This window comes from Branchiostoma floridae, chromosome 5 (assembly GCF_000003815.2).
Source record: "Branchiostoma floridae strain S238N-H82 chromosome 5, Bfl_VNyyK, whole genome shotgun sequence".
Lineage (NCBI taxonomy): Eukaryota > Metazoa > Chordata > Leptocardii > Amphioxiformes > Branchiostomatidae > Branchiostoma > Branchiostoma floridae.
In genome coordinates, this window is record NC_049983.1 from 20,145,272 (window position 1) to 20,166,008 (window position 20,737).

The 20,737-nt window shown below is 41.4% G+C and overlaps 3 protein-coding genes and 2 non-coding genes across 7 annotated transcripts in view; 3 read left to right on the forward strand and 2 right to left on the reverse strand.

Annotated features, from left to right (window-relative positions):
- The first annotated feature begins 8 nt into the window (after positions 1 to 8).
- On the forward strand, positions 9 to 5,994 carry LOC118415751 (inactive selenide, water dikinase-like protein). 3 transcript variants are annotated; one of them, XM_035820542.1, is made up of 9 exons: positions 9 to 118; positions 288 to 526; positions 1,091 to 1,194; positions 1,849 to 1,998; positions 2,521 to 2,633; positions 2,959 to 3,049; positions 3,550 to 3,649; positions 4,304 to 4,516; positions 5,058 to 5,994. In XM_035820542.1, exons 3-9 carry the CDS (start codon positions 1,099 to 1,101, stop codon positions 5,225 to 5,227), a joined length of 933 nt encoding a protein of 310 aa, XP_035676435.1. In that variant the 5' UTR covers positions 9 to 118; positions 288 to 526; positions 1,091 to 1,098; the 3' UTR covers positions 5,228 to 5,994. The 3 variants fall into 3 exon arrangements, with proteins under 3 accessions (XP_035676435.1, XP_035676436.1, XP_035676437.1); XM_035820543.1 differs by having other exon boundaries at positions 48 to 150; XM_035820544.1 differs by lacking the exons at positions 9 to 118; positions 288 to 526 and adding an exon at positions 600 to 837.
- Positions 2,799 to 2,864, forward strand: LOC118416958. The gene has a single exon (XR_004831298.1). It is a non-coding gene; the product is annotated as a small nucleolar RNA SNORD57 (small nucleolar RNA).
- LOC118416959 lies at positions 4,154 to 4,220 on the forward strand. The gene has a single exon (XR_004831299.1). It is a non-coding gene; the product is annotated as a small nucleolar RNA SNORD57 (small nucleolar RNA).
- A 236-nt stretch (positions 5,995 to 6,230) lies between the features above and the next one.
- Positions 6,231 to 8,024, reverse strand: LOC118416251 (general transcription factor 3C polypeptide 1-like). The gene is made up of 4 exons (XM_035821337.1): positions 7,666 to 8,024; positions 7,154 to 7,346; positions 6,626 to 6,716; positions 6,231 to 6,313 (listed from the first exon to the last, which is right to left on the reverse strand). Exons 1-4 carry the CDS (start codon positions 8,022 to 8,024, stop codon positions 6,231 to 6,233), a joined length of 726 nt encoding a protein of 241 aa, XP_035677230.1.
- LOC118415749 (general transcription factor 3C polypeptide 1-like) overlaps positions 7,969 to 20,737 on the reverse strand; it is a gene marked incomplete at its 5' end in the record, with an annotated part of 20,059 nt that continues 7,290 nt past the window's right edge. The window contains 26 exon segments of the mRNA XM_035820540.1: positions 7,969 to 8,141; positions 8,423 to 8,504; positions 8,745 to 9,166; positions 9,508 to 9,643; positions 9,998 to 10,175; positions 10,567 to 10,631; positions 10,749 to 10,889; positions 11,251 to 11,410; positions 11,913 to 12,016; positions 12,231 to 12,344; positions 12,696 to 12,797; positions 13,168 to 13,262; positions 13,809 to 13,874; positions 13,991 to 14,081; positions 14,419 to 14,480; positions 14,727 to 14,902; positions 15,397 to 15,568; positions 15,998 to 16,175; positions 16,570 to 16,663; positions 17,079 to 17,176; positions 17,535 to 17,716; positions 18,226 to 18,541; positions 19,123 to 19,209; positions 19,517 to 19,624; positions 19,855 to 19,933; positions 20,123 to 20,187. Of these exon segments, the coding sequence (XP_035676433.1) occupies positions 8,457 to 8,504; positions 8,745 to 9,166; positions 9,508 to 9,643; positions 9,998 to 10,175; positions 10,567 to 10,631; positions 10,749 to 10,889; positions 11,251 to 11,410; positions 11,913 to 12,016; positions 12,231 to 12,344; positions 12,696 to 12,797; positions 13,168 to 13,262; positions 13,809 to 13,874; positions 13,991 to 14,081; positions 14,419 to 14,480; positions 14,727 to 14,902; positions 15,397 to 15,568; positions 15,998 to 16,175; positions 16,570 to 16,663; positions 17,079 to 17,176; positions 17,535 to 17,716; positions 18,226 to 18,541; positions 19,123 to 19,209; positions 19,517 to 19,624; positions 19,855 to 19,933; positions 20,123 to 20,187 (3,339 nt within the window).

A 20,737-nucleotide genomic window follows, 5' to 3' on the forward strand; every position in this document is an offset into this window, starting at 1 on the left:
TACGACCAATATAGTGCAAAATTTATTAGGCAGGAAAAAGTTTTGGAGGCGTAAGCTCTATGCAGATGAGTACACGTGAGTCCTCGCTGGCGTGCTCTGATCGCCACCCCGGACGAAGGTGTCTTCATCGAGCCATCTTTCTGCCGAAATGTTGGACAAATTCAACTTTGTATAGGCGCATTTTATCCTAGATTATTTCTAACGCTCGTTAAGGCTAGTTTGGTCGCATTTTTGGATTTTTTGCGCGCGATTTGTTGATTTATTTTGTGTCTCTTTTTGTCTGGCAGGGAGTTGGAAAACATGGCTGCCCCAGAGCAAGTCCAGCAGGCTGTGCGCCCAGGAAGGGTCTTCGATCCCGTGGCCCACGGCTTGGATAAGTCTTTCCGACTCACGCGCTTTGCGGACCTGAAGGGATGATGTTGCAAGGTCCCTCAGGAGGTTCTGCTCAACCTCTTGGAGGGACTGCAAAATCAGACGATCCCAGAGGAGCAGGGGCAGTTTTTGCCGCCTCATTTCGCTCCGATAGGTGGGAAATTTCCCCTTCGTTTGGGTCTTGCTTAGCGCAGTGCTTGCTTGTTCCGCTAGAGGGAGTGCGTGAGCTGTCTGTTGCACCTCTAGAAAGGCGCGGTCAACCTGCACAGCCCGCATGTTTCCGCGAATTCCGCCACCCGTGAAAGCTACCTCAACAACGTTTCATAGACGATATCCTTTGTAGATCAGTGCATCGTTGGGTATCAACATTTTTGCAAGGTGTAGTCTACCTTTAGGACGGAAAATGTAGGCCAAAAATGTATTCTGCAAGGAGCAGTTAGTGTGTCGCTTGCCCCCCTCCCCAAGGTAACTAAAGGCATTGTTCAGAGTTTGTCGAAAAATCTAACTTGGAATGCATCTTGAAGGAAAAGTATTTGGATGAGATGTACATTAACTGGCCATGTAAAATTTTTGATACAGCTGGAGATCACCAAGGCGAATATTACAAAATATTATGATGTAAAATATTTTAGAGAGGATGAAATATTACCAAGATTGTAGAATGAGAATTTATGTTTTTTTGAGAGCTAACACCTGCAGTTCCATCTCCTGTCACCAGGGATCGGCATGGACAGCTGCGTGGTCCCCCTGCGCCAAGGTGGACTCTCCCTGGTGCAAACTACAGACTTCTTCTACCCACTGGTTGATGACCCTTACATGCAGGTATATTGTCTGTGATGAGGCCTGGTTGTGATTAAAATATATGTTTGCATATGTTAAATTTTCACTTCCGGCAAGGCGGAATACAACTTAGATACGCCCCGCAAGTCCAGGCTGATAGGGTTGGTTGTACCTATGATGATACACATGCACCACACTGAACTGTTGGTTGAAGAAGAAACTCACACCACACCACAGAATCTGAGGTACAAGGAAAACTGACACAGAAAGATGTCTTTCCTAACCCTAATTTTTTTATTAGAGCTTGTCCTGCTAAGGATTTTATTTGCCCATTTGACCCAGTTATCTGGTGAATAAGACTTAACCTACTGTTAATGCAGAAATGTTCGCGGTGGATTAATGTCCGCGGTTTAAAATGCATTTACAGTATTCTGTGCTGCCACTGCAAATTTACTTCCCCAATCGATGCAGTTTGCTGCATAGTATGTAACATATAGGTGAGAAAGACCCCCAACCCGAAAAGATACTGGACCCATAAACAAGCATTATGTATGTGCATCCCCAGTATACATGGGCTCAGCAGGACAAGGGTTAGTATGCTTCAGAGCATTATGCTCACAGTTCCAGCTGCACATGATGGTTCAGATTTTGACCTCTATACCTACATGCGTCCCGTGATTTTTCCTGGAACTACAGGGAAAGATCGCGTGTGCGAATGTGCTAAGTGACCTGTACGCCATGGGTGTGAAGACGTGCGACAACATGCTGATGTTGCTGGGTGTGAGCAACAAGATGTCAGACAAGGAGAGGGACACCGTGGTACCACTCATCATCAGGGGCTTCAAGGTGAGAAAAGGTTACTGCTGGAAAGGATATGGCAGTGCTTGAGAGAGAAAGGATTCTGTAGTACAAGGAATGCATTTTTGCAGTCATGAGTTTATTCGTGATGAGGCCACTGCACAAACCACCTCAACCAAACCATTGCAATCATTTCTTCACCATGTATCTACAAAAATAATTTGTTGTTCTGAATTATTCACTCTTTTTGGTTTTTGAGGGGCTGTACCTTTAAAAGCAGAACCCTCCCTAAGCATTGTATTAAACAAAGGTCAGCACCACTTTTTATGATGTCAGCTAAATTTTTGAGGAGAACCCTACAATGTGACAGTGTGGTGACACTGATTTCACAAATTGTCTGTACCGATGATGACACTCATGCACCACACTGAACAGTGGCTGAATGAGAAACCTTACACCACACCACAGAATCTGAGGTACAAGGACATAGTTCTTTTCTTATGTTGAAAAGTATAATATTGTTCCTGATGACTCTAAATGATATACCATTCTAATTGTTGTTATCTCCAGGACCTTGCAGAAGAAGCGGGCACCATGGTACAGGGAGGACAGACTGTTCTGAACCCTTGGGTCACTATCGGTGGGGTGGCCACTACCGTCTGCCCACCCAACGAGTTCATCGAGTAAGTCTAGTCTTTACAGAGTTTTGTTATGGGTAAGAAAAGGACTCGAAAAAATCTCAACTCCTCAATAGAACTAGTAGGAGTTAGTGGTCATGCTCTAGACTGTTTCTGTCTTTGCATTTGAATCATCAGTACTTTTTACTTTGCAAATGTGAGAATGTTTGTCCCATATGATGAGAGTTTCTTCCCTGACAAACAGCTGGAGGTAAACTGATTTAATGAGCCTGATGGGACTTAGTATAAAGAAAAGGAACATGTTGAACGTACAGTTTGTTAGTTTGTATTGGTTAACCGTTAATGTTAGATCTGATGTCCTGTTCCGCAGGCCTGGTAATGCGGTGGTCGGTGACGTGCTGGTGCTGACCAAGCCTCTCGGCACGCAGGTCGCAGTCAACGCTCACCAGTGGTTGGACGAGGTACGTGTTGTACCGCCACCTTAACTCCTTCATGCTCATTCTCAGTCACAGTAAGCTTACAAGTTGGGCTTAGTTTCTGTAATATACTGTTTGCAGTTTGTGTACATGGTTTCTTGTTTGCAATCATGTACAGAGAGGACTTGCATGTAATCAGAAAGCATATGTCAAGTACAAAGAAAACCTAACTTATAAGCCTGCAAATGACTACAATAAGCAATTTGTACAAACTAAGAATTATGGTGAGAGCCTCTGAGGCCATGCCTTCACAAAGTGTCTTATATTGTACCAATGATGATACACATGCACCACACTGAACTGTTGGTTGAAGAAGAAACTCACACCACACCACAGAATCTGAGGTACAAGGAAAAGAGAAAGAATTATTTTGTCAAACGTTTGTTTTTATTTTTATACATTACTGGGTAAAGTCCCCTCAAGGGGCATCCCGCCCAGGAAAGTTTGAGAGGACTACTCTAAAGAGAATGTTGTGTCGTTTCCAGCCTGAGAGGTGGAACCGGATCCGTCTGGTTGTGTCAGAAGAGGATGTGGAGAGAGCGTACCAGGAGTCCATGTTCCTGATGTCCAAGCTGAACAGGACAGGTGTGCACATCTATGTCAGCAGTGTAATGTAGGACTGTACCAGTATTATAACCCCAACGGTGCTGTAATAGTAATACACCGTATGACTATGACTGACTGACTGTACCAGTATTAGTGTACCTCTATAATGGTTTAGGTGCATTCCTGGGCCTGAACATCTTATGTACCTGTACCTGAACAAACTAAGTCACTTCTTGAGACCAATCTTTTTTTAATTAAGGATAAGTAAATTTGGTCATGGGAAAACTTGTAAATTCTTGAGGTTTGAGACTTTGAATACATAAATCCTCCTACCTCACCTCACCGGTCCCATAACCTCACCTCCTACAGAGATAACAATTTACATTTGGTAAAGACATTTGGCTGGATTTTGTGTAACTTACAAATAATTGGCCAAACCTATTTAGTTCCTAAATCACTGTATCTGCACCTGAATTGTGTCAAATAACACTACAGCAAATATTCCAGTTCTTTCTATGATCTACCTAGTGTTTAAAATTCCGTTCCATGTGATGATGATATGCTCCCTGACACTCAGCTGGAGGTCAAACTGATTTAATGAGCCTGATGGAACTTGATGTTTTTAACATTGTTTTGAAAAAAACAGAACCTTTGAGATGTGTTACAATAATTTTATTTCCCCTTCAAATGCAGCTGCCAAACTGATGCACAAGTACAACGCACACGGCGCCACAGACATCACGGGATTCGGGCTCCTGGGTCACGCCAAGAACCTGGTCCAGCACCAGAAGAACGAGGTCTCCTTCACCATCCACAACCTCCCCGTCATCGCCAAGATGGCCGCCGTGGCGAAGGCGTGCGGGAACATGTTCCAGCTTCTACAGGGGTACTCTGCCGAAACATCGGGTCAGTACAAGGTCTATCTATGGTCACATGGATTTTTATTAAGTACCAATGATGACACTCATGCACCACACTGAACTGTTGGTTGAATGAGAATCCTCACCACACCCAATGGTCTGAGGTACAATATACTCATGTTATTGTAGTTCTTCTGGGAGGTGGGGGGGGGGGATGGGGCTCGTTACTGAAAGACAACCAGTAGATTTCTAGCGAGGACACGCCTTTAAGTCAATTCCTTCACATGCAATATACCCGATAACCACGGACTGATCTAGTGGCACGCGAGGGACAGGGATGAATAGTTCACACCTGTTGTCTGTTAATTAACGATTTTTCGTCGAGACAGTTACTTTTTTATGCCAATTTATCCCCATTGTGGATTTTTCTTACTTTGTTATTCCCTGGTTGCAATGCGAGTGCTTTCACACTTACCCGGGTAAAGGGTATGTTCTTGTCTGCTATGCCTGCAAAATGATTAAGTAACAGATGTACATGTCGAGTATTGTGGACTGATACTAACTGACTGTTAATGATTCTTCCCCAGGAGGATTGTTGATCTGTCTCCCTCGCGAGCAGGCTGCATCGTTCTGCAAGGACATTGAGGGCGAAGACAAACTACAGTCCTGGATCATCGGCATTGTGGAGAAGGGCCAGCGCAAGGCTCGCATCATCGACAAGCCCAGAGTTATCGAAGTCACCCCAAAGATAGCGTAGACTTTGTAGTTTTAACCACTCCATGAAAGAAGGGATCTATTGCAAGAAAAAAGAACTCGTATGAAGAGGAAACATGCCCGTAACGTAAGGAACGTCTGCCACTGATCAGCAGGCTATTTTTGTAGGAGCTCAGGCGTACTTAATTCTACATGTAACCGTGTCACTTTGTGCACCTTTTTAATGGTAGCGGAGAATCAATGTTCAGCCCACATCTGTAAGACTCTTATACTGGCTATATGTGCAAAGTATCTTTGCATGGCAAGCATGCATACAGAGCTAGGCATTCCATAATTACTGAAAGTTGCATGCCCATGTTAAGAGCAAGGTGTCTGTTAGAAGTTGTAACCAACCTTTTCCTAATGTCTGTCGTACAAAAATTTGTAGGAGTAGCAGCAGGAGTAGAGAAACGTACACCTCTGCACGTAACACAGCAGCCATGCCGACTACTGTATCTTTACCACGGCTGTTTCTCAGGGTTGAGCAGCCCTTATGACAACAGCTTGGAGACGACACACATGGTCGTTGGACTGTTCTGTCCCCCCTGCTGGCTATTTTAATGAAACCAGCCCCTGGAAACACTTGATGGTGGAGGAGGTTGGTGGATGGTACCATGATAGACAGTGGGGCAGGCAGACTGTTCAACACGATGGCCACAATTACTCTGGTACTACTTGTTATATAAGCTGTAATTCGTTCCACCACTTTTAGATGTTATATGTTATTGTCCAGTTACTGACACTCAATAAAGAAGTCTTTGGAACACCTGACTTTTTTTTACTTTATTTATTTACTTATTACTATTTGTAAAAAGAGAGGTCCAACTGAAATGGTTCAGGCGGCCAGGACACTTAAAAGATGGAAAAAGCATGTTCCTGTACATTTTTCCTACAAAAAAAATCCAGAATGGCCACTATATGAGACGATGTACAGTAGTCTTCCTTTTTTATTATCGCAAAGTTAAATACAAGTGGAATCTGAGATGCCCAGTGTGTGAACGTCCGGTTTAGTTTTGAAGAGAAATCTCAGCCAGCTTGAGGATGGCGTCTGCTGTTGGCTCGTAGTACACTTCGTCCTCGTCTCCTTTTCCTGCAGATGACGTAAAAATATTCAAAATTAGAGAGAGACAGATGAGAGTTGGTAAATCTTACTGTGTATACATGGATATTTGCATAAAACTTTTAAAAGACCCTTTCAACTTTCCTGTCACTTAAAATCAATGAGTTGACTTTAAACTTCAAATTTATAAATTTAAGACCATCCTATCACACTCAGCATCCTGAAAGCAAACCCAACACAGAGATTCCAATAGCAACCTCCACCAGTATATGACAGACAGCAGTCTACCCAGACATATCTGTGTACAATGCAAGCTGTAGTGAACTGAGTGGGTTTACTCACCTTCTACCAGTGAGACTGGTGCAGAGAAGAGCCTGGCTTTGGGTGCCCTTCTGACATGTCTGACAGTGATACAGCCCATGGCCTGCAGCATCTAGAAAACAAGATTCTCATCATCTCACATCTTATGCCAACCATTCATGCCATTATTTGTTGCTGAGAAAATTCTTTCCACTTATGCCTACAACTGGTTCATTAGTCAGTGACAAAATGTTAGACACTAGCCTGGAAACAGCTTCTCCAGACTGCAGGAACCTGAATACCAGGCTACTTAAAGCTTGTATGATGCTATTGCAGGCAGGACAGTTTGGACATGCTGCATGCATGATGAAGAACCCTGTTAACCAGACTATTTCCTCTCCTGTAGTAGCTGTAATGCTGCCATCGCAGGTAGGACAGCATGGCTGTCGGAGCCTGTTTACCAGACTACTTTCTCACCTGTAGTAACTGTAAAGCTGCCATCGCAGGCAGGACAGTGTGGACATGCTACAGCACTGCTGTAGGAGTGTGTTTACCAGACTATTTCCTCACCTGTAGTAGCTGTAATGCTGCCATCGCAGGCAGCACAGTTTGGACATGCTGCAGCACGGCTGTCTGTGAGATGCCAGGTTTCTGCAGTATCCGCAGCAGCAGTCCCTGCAGCATGGTCTCCAGCACCCGCATGTTCACAGACCCGTCCACTGCACGCCACGGCTGGCTCAGGAACGCAACGGGCTCGTACACTCTGTAGGCAACAATGGAGCAACTTGCCATCCAAAGTATGTAAACATTGTCAACCGTTACAAAGTTTTCTGAACTACTAGTATATTTGTCGTACACTTAGTATTCAAATTCTTTTTTACCACTTAGCACATCTTACCACTTCAATCTGTTCTTTTAACTTTTGTTCAGCTACAAAAGTTTCAATTGAGACTTAGTAAGAGCAGACACATCTAAGCAGCAATGTACCAGGTTCCCCTTAAATTTCATACCCAAAAGATATTTATTGACAGCCTCAGCCTTAAAAATAGAATATACACTCATGTTGAAATAGCATGATTTACCCATATTTGGATGCCTGCATCTGAGCCTGTAGTGCTGTCTCTGGTTTGTCCTTTCTTCTCCCTGGACTTGATGTCTTTGGTAAACGGGGTCTTAATTTTCTTTCCTCTCTACTTCCTTCTTTGCCATCTGTCTCAGAAGGTAAGATGTCTGCATCCTTGGTCTGCTCCGCTTCTTCAGAGTCTTGAAGGGCCTTGTTGTCGGAGTCTTCCTGGAGTGGTTGGTCTAGTTTTGTCTGTCCACCTTCTATCCCCAACATTTCACCACTAATTCCTTGAGACGGTTCCTCAGTATCCGATGTAACTGTAGCTGACTGTGGAACTGTTTCTGAAACGTCCGTTGATGTTCCCGGCCGTGACATCGTGGCATCCGTCTGTGCGCTGGTTGCCATGGACACCAACCTCGAGGAGTGCATGTACCACGGCCCACAATGCTCTGCTGTGACAAGTCGTGGCTCATGGATGCCAACTTCTAGGCACTAGAAAATGGATTAAGGATTATTGCAGTACTCAAGCATTGTGTTTTCTTTGAAAATTGTTTCTGGATAGTCAGTAAAAGGTCTGAAGACCCATAAAATTGTTGAAAGCCTTCATCGAGTCTGGAATAGTCTCCGTGTTAAGGCTATTAGTATTCTCTTGCACTGACTACCATGTAGAAAGTTTTGATTCAAACTCAATCTAAAATTTACATAGGTGGACAATGCTCCCTCCCAATAATGCAAAAAAATTATGTATAGAAAATTTCCTTCTGTCGTCTTACCATTCCAAATCTGAGCAGCATATGGATATGGTCATCAGTACTGAACCTTGGACCCTTTTTCTACGGCATTCTGAAACATGGACTGTAGAGGAAGAAAAAGACATCAACCATTGTCCAGATCATGTAATTATTTTAACACTGGACAAAGAAATGATTCAAGAATGTCATTTTCTTAACACACTGATCATTGTGGGAAAAAAAGCCCATTTCACCTTTTTACAGAATGGATAATCTTATGCACACAATTACATGTACATATGCCGACAAGAAAATGACTTGTTCCAAAATGAAAACCCAAAACAAAGAAATAATAAATCTGTACCTGCAGGTCTTTGAGATTGACCCCCAATCCCTCTCCAACCTCGATGTAGTCATATATATCCTTGACTCTCTGTATGTCAGGATCTGAGTACTGGAACTCCTGTCTACAGATGGAGGCAAACTGTGGCCAGGGGAGGGCGATGTTGGCAGGGTCCTCTCCACTCTCAGTCAGCAGGAACTTGGGCGGGTTGCTGATCTGGAGCTGATCCTCATGGCTTGGTGACTGCTCCTCACTGTCGAACAGCCTGCGTGGCAGCTTCAGGGTGACGATACAGGAGTTGATAACGATGTTGTCCGTGGGTTCCAGGTTTCTCAGACTGAGAACGCCCGGCGCAGCGCCACCGCTTCGAGCCGCCAGGACCTTGGTGCGTGATACCTGAGGAGGTGGTGGGAAACCTGGAGTGGTGGGTGGCTTGGATGGACCTGTAGAAAATAACATACTAGTATAAAAGAGATTCCTTATTGGTTCATTGGATTAAAAGATCAAAAGATCAGATATGCGAATACAAGTACATGTACTATATGAGATTGTTAATTGTGACTTACATTTGGAAGTTACTTTGAGGCTTTATCTCCATATTGCAATTCTACACATATTGGGCTGAAACCATAGTAAATTGAAAAGCCAATATCTAGTCCGTGCGCTAGAGGACATATTTACCTTTTGAGTTCTTATATATGGTTGTTAACTTATGTTGAATTATGCCTGTGCACTAAAGCAACAGTCATTTGACCAAAGTTGAAATATGAAAAGGAAACCCCACCTGTGCCTAGGTTTTCTGTGTCTCCCTCTGAATCTGACCCTTCCTTCCTGCCAGCCTTCTTGGCTGCCTCCACAGGGGTCTCCATTGAGCTGTCGACCACAACAATGTTCTTTGGGATGTCCACTGTGTACGACAGCTACAAGCAAGAAAAAAACTGTGACTGGAGGTCGTTTTCAACAAAAAGGTTTGAACATTTTTAGAAAAAGAAGTTTCTAATAGAGACACTGTACAATATTTTCATCCATAAAGTAAAGTGCTTATACTTCCAAGCTTTAGATCAGTCTTTTAATTCTCAAGTTGGAATAACCCAAAGCTGAAGTCATGTGAAAATCTGAAATCGGAAGTGTGACATCAGCAACAGGTAATACGTGCCTAGGAGTCAGTAACAGCCCGCATCTCGGTTCAAAGAAATGATGGAAAGCTTCTTTCTGAGCGCTTTACTTCATGTGCGGAAATAGCAGATAAAATATTGAGTGATTTTCTTCTGTACCTGATTTGTAGCCATGAGTGTGAAAACGCAGGCCGTATGTCCCCCTGCCCCCTCGCTGGGGTACTCCACCCCCTGCCCCTCGGCCCCCAGGGCTCTGTCCTGCCTCAGTCTGGTCAGGAACTCCTGGGCCTGGGGGAACACACTGGTGGGCATGCCTGGCTGGAAGTGGCGCTCAGCTCTGACGGGAGGGAATACATGTGTAGGTAAGTCAATTGACAACAGGTCAATAAAATTCTGTACAAGAAATACATATGTATTTCACCTTAGTTTGAATTGAAATATGATTACACATTACAGCGTATTATCTGGAGATCTAGGTCTAAGTGCTAAGGGCTGATAATCATATTTGTACCTGATTATTCCAAAGTTTTCAGCAAAAAATATAAAAATCTGTTATGCAACAACAGCCAGAGTTATTAAGCTAGAACATTATTATTCTTGACGTGTATCTATTGTCATTCACCTTAAACTATATCAATTCTGATATAGTAATCTTTGATGTAAATTCTGACGACATAATCATAAGTATTACGAGTCAATATCACCGACACCATGGGTATCTTACTTACATTGCTGACAGCTTGTATCCTATCGCAGCCATGGGGACAGCCCGGACCTTGGACTTAGGTGTCAGCTGTCATGGCAGACAAGAAACACAATGTGAATAGTCACCCTCAGCAAAAATTTTCTACCAAAATCTTTAAAACTGGAAGGTGTGGTGAAAGTATCCCACAGGTATAACTATACTGACCCCTTTGCTCTGGTTGACCAGGCCCTGTTTCTTCATGGACAGGAAGGCCCTCTCCAACAACATGCTGGGGTACTTGTTGAACAGTTTGTAGGCCAGGAAAGCAAACTTGGTCTTGTCACTTTCTGATGCACCCAGGCAGTTCTGCAAGGATGACAATAACAATGCTACATTTTCCTTCACTTTTGACATTTTGAAAGAAAAAATAGAAGTAATGATTGGCACAATCTTTGGATGAAAATGCATCAATTATTTAGCTTTAAAAGAAAGCTAAGTAAAAGACCAAACTTTTCTGAGACATACATGTGCAATCATACTCAAGACAGAAACTTCTTTAGTGCCAAAAATGAGATTCCATTAGTGGCTAAAGCTGATTTTATTTTTGTCAACTTGTATAAACGAAAATACTTTCTGCCTCCTCTATGTAAGGTTACCTTGTTTGATTCTAGTATGTCAACTTGTAATACTTTAACAGTACGATAGAAGAGAAATGATAGAAACTGACCCAGATAAAGTTGCGGAGTACTTGTAGGTGTATGTCTTCTATACTGGCGATGGTTCTCTGTGGGTGGTGGTGAGGATGGCCCACTGTCATGATCTGATACTTGGACAGCAGCTCCTCCATGGTGTCTGGTAACTCATCATACAGGGCTCCAGGCATGGCCCTGTTAACATACAACAAATATAGCAAGATATGGGGCTTGGGATTGGCCATGGCGAATGGTTGGAGAATGGGGTGTGTATCTGTTACGCCACATGAAAGCTACATGTAAGTAATGTGTCCAGTGTACTCAGAAGTGACAGAAAGATTACAAACTACACTAAATAACATTCCTAATTTTTCTTGCGCCCCCATGTACATGTAATACAGTAACTTAAAGAAATTTATTTGCATTTGGAATTTTGGTTTGCCATGTCCTTGGTGCTGAATTTTGGTACATCCCTCCTTCGGGATTGTGAGCATTCTAGATCTATAACTATAAGCATCCTACCATTCATGTAGATTTGGTTGTAGCAATGATTACTAGTTTTAGCAATGATTACTAGATCTTTGAGCTTCAATTTTCTTTACCTAACGTATATCAACATTGACAAAATTAATCATTAATCTGCATCATGACTACTGTGGTAAATTGTTGAGCTTGACGATAATACCCCAGTGCTGACCTGAACTTGTCCTGCAGCTTTTCCACCACGGTCCTGTACTCTTCTGCACACACTGCTGGGTCTGTGTAGTCCCCCTTCATAGAGCTGATCCATGACATGAACTCCTGTGGGAGACCAACCTCTGAGACTCAATCTACAACACAAACTTCTGTAGGAGACCAACCTGATACTAAATCTACAACATGAACTCGTGTGTGACACCACCTTATCATGATCAACTTTGCAGTCACAGAATGCTGCTTATAAGTGTAAAGTATTTCAAAATTTTCACAACTTTCACAAAATATCCAAGACCTGAGACTATGAGGTGACACTGACCTTGTCTTGATGCACCTCTGCCAGACCGATCTTGAAGTTCAAGGCCGTCTGTGAGTTCTTCATGATGTAGGTTGACCGACGGGCAACAGACAAAGTTGTCTTGTCTTCAGAGGCCTGTAGTACAGTCATGCATTTGTGAGATAATTCACAGGTGAAGTCATCAACACATTGTATAAACATTTTACCGACACATAAAATGATTTAGCAAAATGGTACACTATGTACTAGGTACTATTCAAATTCTATCATTCATAATGGTAATTTCTACATATAGTGGGTACAGAAATTATGTACATGTATAATACTATCCATAGTCTATTCCTTAGCTTTATTTCATAAATTATGTAATGCGTAAGGGAATTCTCAATCTTTTATTTGTTGTTGAGACAGCCTATTGTGGACAGCCTTTTTAAAGTCTACAGCACTTCTCCAACACTCCTCTATGCTTAATGCTAGATGAGTTACCTGGAAGGATTCATGGAGAAGGTCTCTCACCACCACCCATGGAACAAACGACTGTTGGACCTTCTTGTTCAGCAGTGCTGAGGCCACTCTGCATCGGAGGATCTGTCATGGAAATAAAGGATATCCTACATTTAAGCAGCCTGCATGTGAACAGCTCTAGATGTCACAAACTAAACACATTATATGTAAATCTGGCACCCGAAATAATCATAGGAGACATCGACGTCCAGGGCATGAAACACAAAAACTGGAAGTTTTGATGCAGAACCATAGAAATCTGTAAGGGACCCATTATCAAATATCTTTTATTTTGCAATGCCAATATTATCAAGATTCATCTACAACTTCTCAAATTATCCACACACAATAAAAAAAAGTTAACCTAACAACCAAAAAATCTTCTTGGTGAGGATTTAATTTCAAATTTTCCCCAAAATTTTATAAATGCAAGTGGCTGTATGGCTGTACACACCAAGGTATCCTCCTGTGATGTCCAGGACACTCTCTGTTTCTTCATCCTGCTCAGGGCAGCCTTGTCTCTGGTGTCATGGATCCTCTGGTATGTACCTGAGAAGAGGACATTTATTAACCTTCCCCCTGCAGTGGTAGCCTTCTTTGTTAGTCACTAGTTAGGTAGCAAGGAGAAGGTCAATGTGTCACAAGAACTTATGTGTATTTTGATGTCACAAAGCACCAATGAGCTGTACAACTTTCATGTTTAATACTAGTACTACATTGAAGAGTACAGTAGCCTGACAATATTACTCTCCAAACAGAGAATAGGCCCTGACTTGTTTGAATTTTAAGACGTCTTTTTAGGCATTTTTGTAAGCCATTCCATTTTGTCTGTCAACTTTTCTCGATTTTTTATTTGTATAGGCCAGTTTATACACAAAGAAAAGCTCACAAATAGGAAGGCCAACAAAACTGCCTAAAACATTGATCTGATACAATTGCAAGTAAGAGCTTAACCTTTGCTTGGAGAATAAAACAATACAAGCAAATATATACTTGCAAAGTGTGTATAGTTCCAAATATATTCCTTAATTGTACAAAATTAATCAATTATATTCTGCAGAACACTTGATGGAGTATATTTCTCCATCCTCTCACCTTTCTTCCTTGGTGGTCCATCTGACATAGAAGCTTTTCTCTTCCTAGCTTTAGTTGGCTTGGGTGCTGAGAGGCAAATTATATATTCAGAAGTTTAGTCACTGGAACAATAGCATTTGACACAAATTTACTATGGGGCATCTTTTTAAAGACAATTCTAAGACCATCATGATCAAAATTACCTTCTGGTTTCTTCTCCCTCTTCCTTTTCAGCCCTTTGCCTCCCTTGACCTTCTTGTTTCTGTCCTTGGTGAAATCTTGGACTTTTGTCACCTAAAATGTAACAGAAAAGAGAGGCCTTAACTGTAACATTCAGCACCACAGTCATAGCATAACAGTTACTGTAACAGTTACACTGCACTATTGTCAAAATGGCTCTTATTCACCATCAAAAGTGTACATCAAATTGAATTTTTCACAACACAGCTCATTTATAGTTGCAGGATATTGAGAATTACTTAATAACATCTTGGAATGAATGTAAAACATATAATAATGTTTCTCTGAAACTTTGACTTTTAAGGTATAAAAGCTACAGTTACAATGTAACCCATAACCTTGAGTGTTACGTGGTGACCATAAGTAAAAAAAAGAAGGTCAGGACTCAAACCTTAACCAGCTGCTGTTTGCCTTTTCTAGGTGAATGCGCATCTGCACTGGATGACTGGGCCTCTGATACAAGAAAGAGAAGCATGAAAAAATCATGTTAATTTCTCATCTTTCAACGTAATTTCAACATTACTTGTATTAAAATTTTATGTCTAAAAAGTTATCCATCCCTTACAAACTTTCTGGAGTGCCATGACAAAAAAGTCTCTATTTGCAATGAACAATTATTATATCACTAAAAAAACTTGTCAAGAGTGAATCTTTAAACCCCCTATCACGCCTTAGTGTCTCCATGAGTGTCATCCTTACTTCTCTCGGGACTCTTGAACGGCATCTTGATGAAGTAGACCTGCTTGGGAAGTCTCCTGGGTTTTCTGGGACTGCCGTACCCTGCAGACGATGTGAATGCCGACGGGTTGCCGTACTGGCCTGGGTACTCAGGGCCTTGGCTCAGGGGAGGCAGCTTCCAGTTTCTCTTTAAGTGACTAGAGACAAGAATTACCATGGTTAAAACTTTATAGACAGCATCTGACAGTATACAACTACAAGTCTTAGAGGAAAAAGCAAATGTACTGCATTTTTTGGCACAGTGAAAATAAAGAATTCGTCGCATATTTAGTTTGTGGTTACATACTGAAACCAGTTTGTTGTGAGTGATTGATGAAAAAACTTAAAAACACAGTGTAAATTACGAAATGTACATTCAATGTCTTTAACTCACTTATATTGCCTCGCTAACTATAAGAGCAAACAAAAGTAAAATTGGTACAAGTATGCAATGAACAATTGCAGCCACGTTTGGGATTGTGTTCTCGCCCCAAAAACGCCACTTACATCGGCTGCATATAGCGGTAAGAAGCAGAACTACATTTAAAAGCTCTGAAGAAGATGTCTGACAGGCATCAAAATGTCAGCTAAGGTGCAATTAACTGGTTGGGTGAAAGAAAACTCCTATAACCACATTGGATTTGTTGCTGACCTGAAGAACACTGAGTCCAACCCCCCTGCACCCATCCCATCACCGGGGATCGAACCGTTATCAACGATTTCTTCTTCTGGGTTTGCAAACTGCAGGAGTTTGGCACGGGACTTCATCGTCTCTAACCCCGAATGCCCCCGCGGAGCAGACGGTTCTTTCAGCCTATTGGAACCTGGCAAAAAGAAAAGTAGACATCATGGAGTATATTCATATTAGATCTGATTTTGGACTCTTTACGTTAAAGGTCTCTTTCACCAAAAATTTGTTACAATAGAATCTGACTGTATGATCTATCTGATAGCAATGTGTATCCTGGAAGTCCCACAAAACTGACTATTCTATGGAAAGCTACCAAAAAATCAAACAAAATGAAAACACTTTGATGCTGAAGAATGTACTGATAAAAAATGATAAGCTTATTTTTTTTTACAACTCTGTCACACAATGCCCAGCTGACAAATAAACTTTTGTTTAGTTTACAATGTCACAGAATGTCATCTTGCCAAACGAGCTACCTTTTTTTTTACATCATTAATCATTCCAAAATGTCCTGTTGCAAAATGAGCTACTTCTTTTTCCCTTGACAGTTTAGAAGTCTTACCCAATGGTGTGTTGAGGCAGATATACTCCAGGGCACACCAGTAGGACTCCACATCCCTCTCTGACTCAAACTTGAATCTCCTGGTTACAAAGTCTGTGTCACTCTTTACAATGAAGTAGCCAGGGCTGGAGGTGGTGGTGTCTACTATACTGGCATTCTTGTTCAGATATATGAATATCTACAGGAGACAAATATTAGCAAATACATGATTAGGTAAAGATGATGTATGTGCAACCCTGCTGCAAATATGAGAATCTCTGGAAAGCTGAAACACATCAGTCTGGGTCAGCTTAGTTATGGCCTCTTTATGGTCAGCCAGGGCTTGAGGAAAACCCTGCAAAGTACTGAGTAAAGGCTTGTAAACAGTGGATCACAGTGAGATCGTGCAGATTGAAACAAAAGGGCATAGCTGGCTGTTAATCCTGTGCTCCGTCTTCTTGAAAAGAACCTCATTGGTCAGAGGGAAAAATATGACTGACAGTATAGTCAGAGTCCCCCAACACTAGTTCAAACAACTTATCAGAGAAGTGAGGTGTAACTTTAGGCTCAGTGTGTTTCATCATTGTTCTTACCTGATCCTTTTCTTTGTGTCCACGAGGTCCAATCTTCGCCAGGCCCATAGCAGAAAGTCGCTCCACTAGCTCATGGAATGAGTACAGGTATTTCCTGGTGGGAAAACGATGTGATTACTCATACATGCATCAAATAATCACTTTAATGTCATGTGCTAGATCCTTGGACCCCTCCCCCAATAATGATCCATTTTGCTCAACAATTGTATTAAGAAACAACATACGGTAACTTCTAGTACTAAACACAACTTTCAAACTTAACTACTCTAAAAAAATAGTACAGTACTTGTATGCCTATATGTTCCGACACCCCTATACCCCAACACCCCCTAACCCTAACCCTAACCTTATCCCTATCCCCAACCTAGCCCAACAGATCTAAAGGTGTTGAAACATAGGGGTGTCAGAAATTAAGGATACGGCCCTTGTAAGTAGTACTGTCATTGGTAGAATTTTGGCAATACAATAATGTCCTGTTTTATATCTACAAGGCAATGCAAAGTGCCTACCTCTTGTATAGTAGCTGGTGCCTCATCCTATTTGGAAGGTGTCTTACAAGTGTGTGCTGCTTCTCTGGGTCATTCAAGTAGTCCCCTATAGAATCCACCTTAGAAAACATACCACATGTCACATTCAGTTTTGCAGGCACTGAGTAGTGGCTGAAAATTACCATTACACTGAATGACCTATTGAACCCAACCTTTGCATGTCCAGCTTCTACAGTAACTGTATTGATAAAAGCCATCTAGTGAGCCCTTAGTAAAATGTACTTCCGATCGTAACTATGAGTTCTACTTTTAGATACTGTAACAGCAAAACTGATTTCTCAGTACTCTTACACCAAATGGTCACAGTAGAACTAGAACGGTGGCCACTTTAGACAGGATTTTAATGTCAATGAGAAATAATGTAAAATGAGCTAAAGGCAGTACCAAGATTCCCAGACAAACTCATGTTTTCCTTACCTCACAGATGACCTTGATAATCTGACAGAACAGGTTGAGTGGGATGGCACACAGGACATCACTGACCAGGAACCAGCCAGGGCCATAGTTCCCATGTACAGGGATGGGAGGGATGAACCTCCTCCACGACAACTCATCTATGTACACTTGGTTTTGTACTGAGTTCATGCTAGCTGTGAGATCTGTGGAGAAAGAAAAAGCAATGAGACCTAGATGAAGGAACTTCAGTGTTATGCCCTTGACTACTTTGCATCTACATTGTACATTGTATGTCTAATGTTGAATCAAGAGTTAGGCAGCATTTTTTTTTTAAAAAGACAACAAGGCAGAATAACAATCACATATACTTTATCTTCAGCTGGTGTATTATGCAAAAGGGCAGACATACAGCTCTCTCAATCATTGCACATTTTTTACAGATAAGCCAATGTAGGCAGGTCTCCGAGCCAACTCTAATTTGATTTTCAGGTAAAAAGTCCGCTCAATTCTCTTAGTGATTTTCAAATTCAGAGATTATCCAATACAGTACAGAAAAGGTTTGATAACAATGTGAAAGATGCTGTGTATGTACAGAAAATTTTGTGATATGTGACTGTACATTGTAATAAGCTGATTAAGTCTATATACCATTATTATATAATAGTAAAAATGTCAAAATTGCTAATTAGCATATGGACATCATATGGCATACCTGATTGACTGGTTGGATTACCATCTTTTGAATGATCTTTACTTGATTCTTTTGGTGCCACATTTTCTTGGTCATCAGTCGAGTCTTCTCGTGACACTCTCATTACATCTGCCTCCTTACTAACTACCTCTCCAGTTACAGGGTTGTGAGCCTGTTCAAATGTTGTTGTTGTTGTTTTATCCTGGGACTGTGTAACTGCAGCACTAGAATCTGATGGAAGGGGACTCCTGTGCACATACACTAAGTACCACAGGAACTGGTGAGCCAACTTTAGGCGAGCAAATTTGGGCTGGAAGTTGTAGACACCAACAACTTTCTGTAGGAGAGACACAAATACAAAATCGATGTACACACTGTCAGATATTCGTATAGAGATACAATGTATACGTAATACAGGAACAAAATATGCCAGGAAATGTAGGATTTGAACTCTCCAAATTTTGAAATGATGATTTTTACTCTCCAAATTTTGAATTTTAAAGCACTGTCTATCATACATTTGTTTTGAGTTGTGATGGTATCAGTGCAGTTCATTCCAAAATATAGATCTGCTCTGCGGTAATCTTCCATTCTGCTTTCTAACAAAATTCAACAAAACTATAACCCTTAAACAGTTTGGTTAGATTGCATTTCAGATGACAATGATTGTTGAAAATGAAGCAGTAAGAGTGCTATTTTGAGGTCTGCTGTAGTATTTGCTTCCTGGCAGGATCTTGTGGCAAACACATGTCTTTGTTCATATTCTGCAAGGCCAAGGAGTTTGGACAACTTAATATGTTAATCTGTGAAACATATTGAATTTTTTGTTTTCTTTAAGGTAGTTTTCTTAATGTCTACTTTTAAGGAATCTCATCATGCGAATATATCGACAACATGTAAGAACAAGAAATCTCTTACTCTGATGGGTTTATATGATATATTTTCTTCACTCTTCTGCAGGTCTGCCTCGAGATTTATGGTGTGCTTTGGCTCGTTCTCCTTCTCCTGTTTCAACAGAAAACATGTCAATCAATGTCCTTACTGAAAAAGGCCATACTTCCACATGACATCTAATATGTCCGATGATGATGTTGGCTCTTATCTAGCTCAGTGTGTATGTTTCAAACTTGCAATATCAAGGACTGTTACAGGTATAGCAAAGGGAAGCAAATGTTGTACTAAAAGTAGATTGGACTCATTCTCACTTTTGAATGAGTCCAATCTACTTAACATTGCGAACATTGTACCGATGTTACAATAGGTTGCTAGTTGATACTGACAACATGAAAATGTAAACATGAATCTTACTGACCTTTTTCTCGGGTTCCTTTGATTTGACCATCTTGAACTTGATCTGCTCAATGGCACTCTTAACCATCCCATCAGTAGGGGAAATGTTGGGTTCCACATAGAACACCACCTAGCCAAGGAAACAAGTACTGCAATGTTCAATTTAACTGTACATTGTCATTTTCTCTCCTGGTTTCTCAAAACCTCTACACGTACAATATACAACGAGGCCCAATGATCCGATGCATGTACATAAATTTTATTTATACTTCATGTATCTGTTTTGTTTTTTCACTGATCCACTGTACAAAAACGTATGTCCAAAATATTTTGAGAAAATTAGCTTGCAGCTATACATACCGGTTTTTCAATGCCATCCTGGACAATAATCGTCTTGATAACCTTTACTTGTCCCTGGGTGATCATGTCTTGAAGAAGTCTGCAGAAAGAAAGATATGACAGCCTTGTTATCAGGCACTTAATCTCACTGTGTAAGGTGTGTATACTTAACAACATTCTTAAAACTTTCCTGAAAATAGCCACATATTCATGTTTCAACACGTGTATGTCTTTGTGAGAAATGACAGTTAACAACTCATGGCAGGAACATCTTTAAACCAAAATTTACCTTAAGACACTTTTCTTGTCCAGCAGGCCACAAAACCCTTCCTTTTCCTCATTAGCTCGGATGGCCTAAAAGGAAATACTGGCAATGTCAGCATTTGAAGTATTCATCACTAATGACTAAAAATGTAATGTATTTTACAAGATTGAAGAGATTTCATGATTAATAGATCATTCAAATAGTACTCAACCTGTCCAACCATTGATTTATCCATCCATCCATCCATCCATCCATCCATCTATCCATTTATTCATCCATGCATCCATCCGTCCGTCCGTTCTTTCATCCATCCATCCATCCATCCATCCATCCATCCATCCATCCATCCATCCATCCATCCATCCATCTATCCATCCATGCATCCATCTGTCCTTTCATCCATCCATCCATCCATCCATCCATCCATCCATCCATCCATCCATCCATCCATCCATCCGTCATTTCATCCATCCATCCGTCCATCCATCCATCCGTCCATCCATCCGTCCGTCCATCCATCCGTCCGTCCATCCATCCATCCATCCATCCATCCATCCATCCATCCATCCATCCATCCATCCATCCATCCATCCATCCATCCATCCATCCATCCATCCAATCCATTCCATCATTCCATTC

Bases quoted from the DNA above. Each gene is read 5' to 3' on its own strand.
- LOC118415751 (XM_035820542.1), top strand. From the start codon at position 1,099: ATGGACAGCTGCGTGGTCCCCCTGCGCCAAGGTGGACTCTCCCTGGTG. The intron at 1,999-2,520 runs GTGAGAAAAGGT...TGTTATCTCCAG, and splicing joins TCATCATCAGGGGCTTCAAG to GACCTTGCAGAAGAAGCGGG. The intron at 2,634-2,958 runs GTAAGTCTAGTC...CCTGTTCCGCAG, and splicing joins CCACCCAACGAGTTCATCGA to GCCTGGTAATGCGGTGGTCG.
- LOC118416251 (XM_035821337.1), bottom strand. From the start codon at position 8,024: ATGTCACGGCCGGGAACATCAACGGACGTTTCAGAAACAGTTCCACAG. The intron at 6,717-7,153 runs GTGAGGAAATAG...CTTGTTTTCTAG, and splicing joins CAGCATTACAGCTACTACAG to ATGCTGCAGGCCATGGGCTG. The intron at 6,314-6,625 runs GTGAGTAAACCC...CGTCATCTGCAG, and splicing joins ACCAGTCTCACTGGTAGAAG to GAAAAGGAGACGAGGACGAA.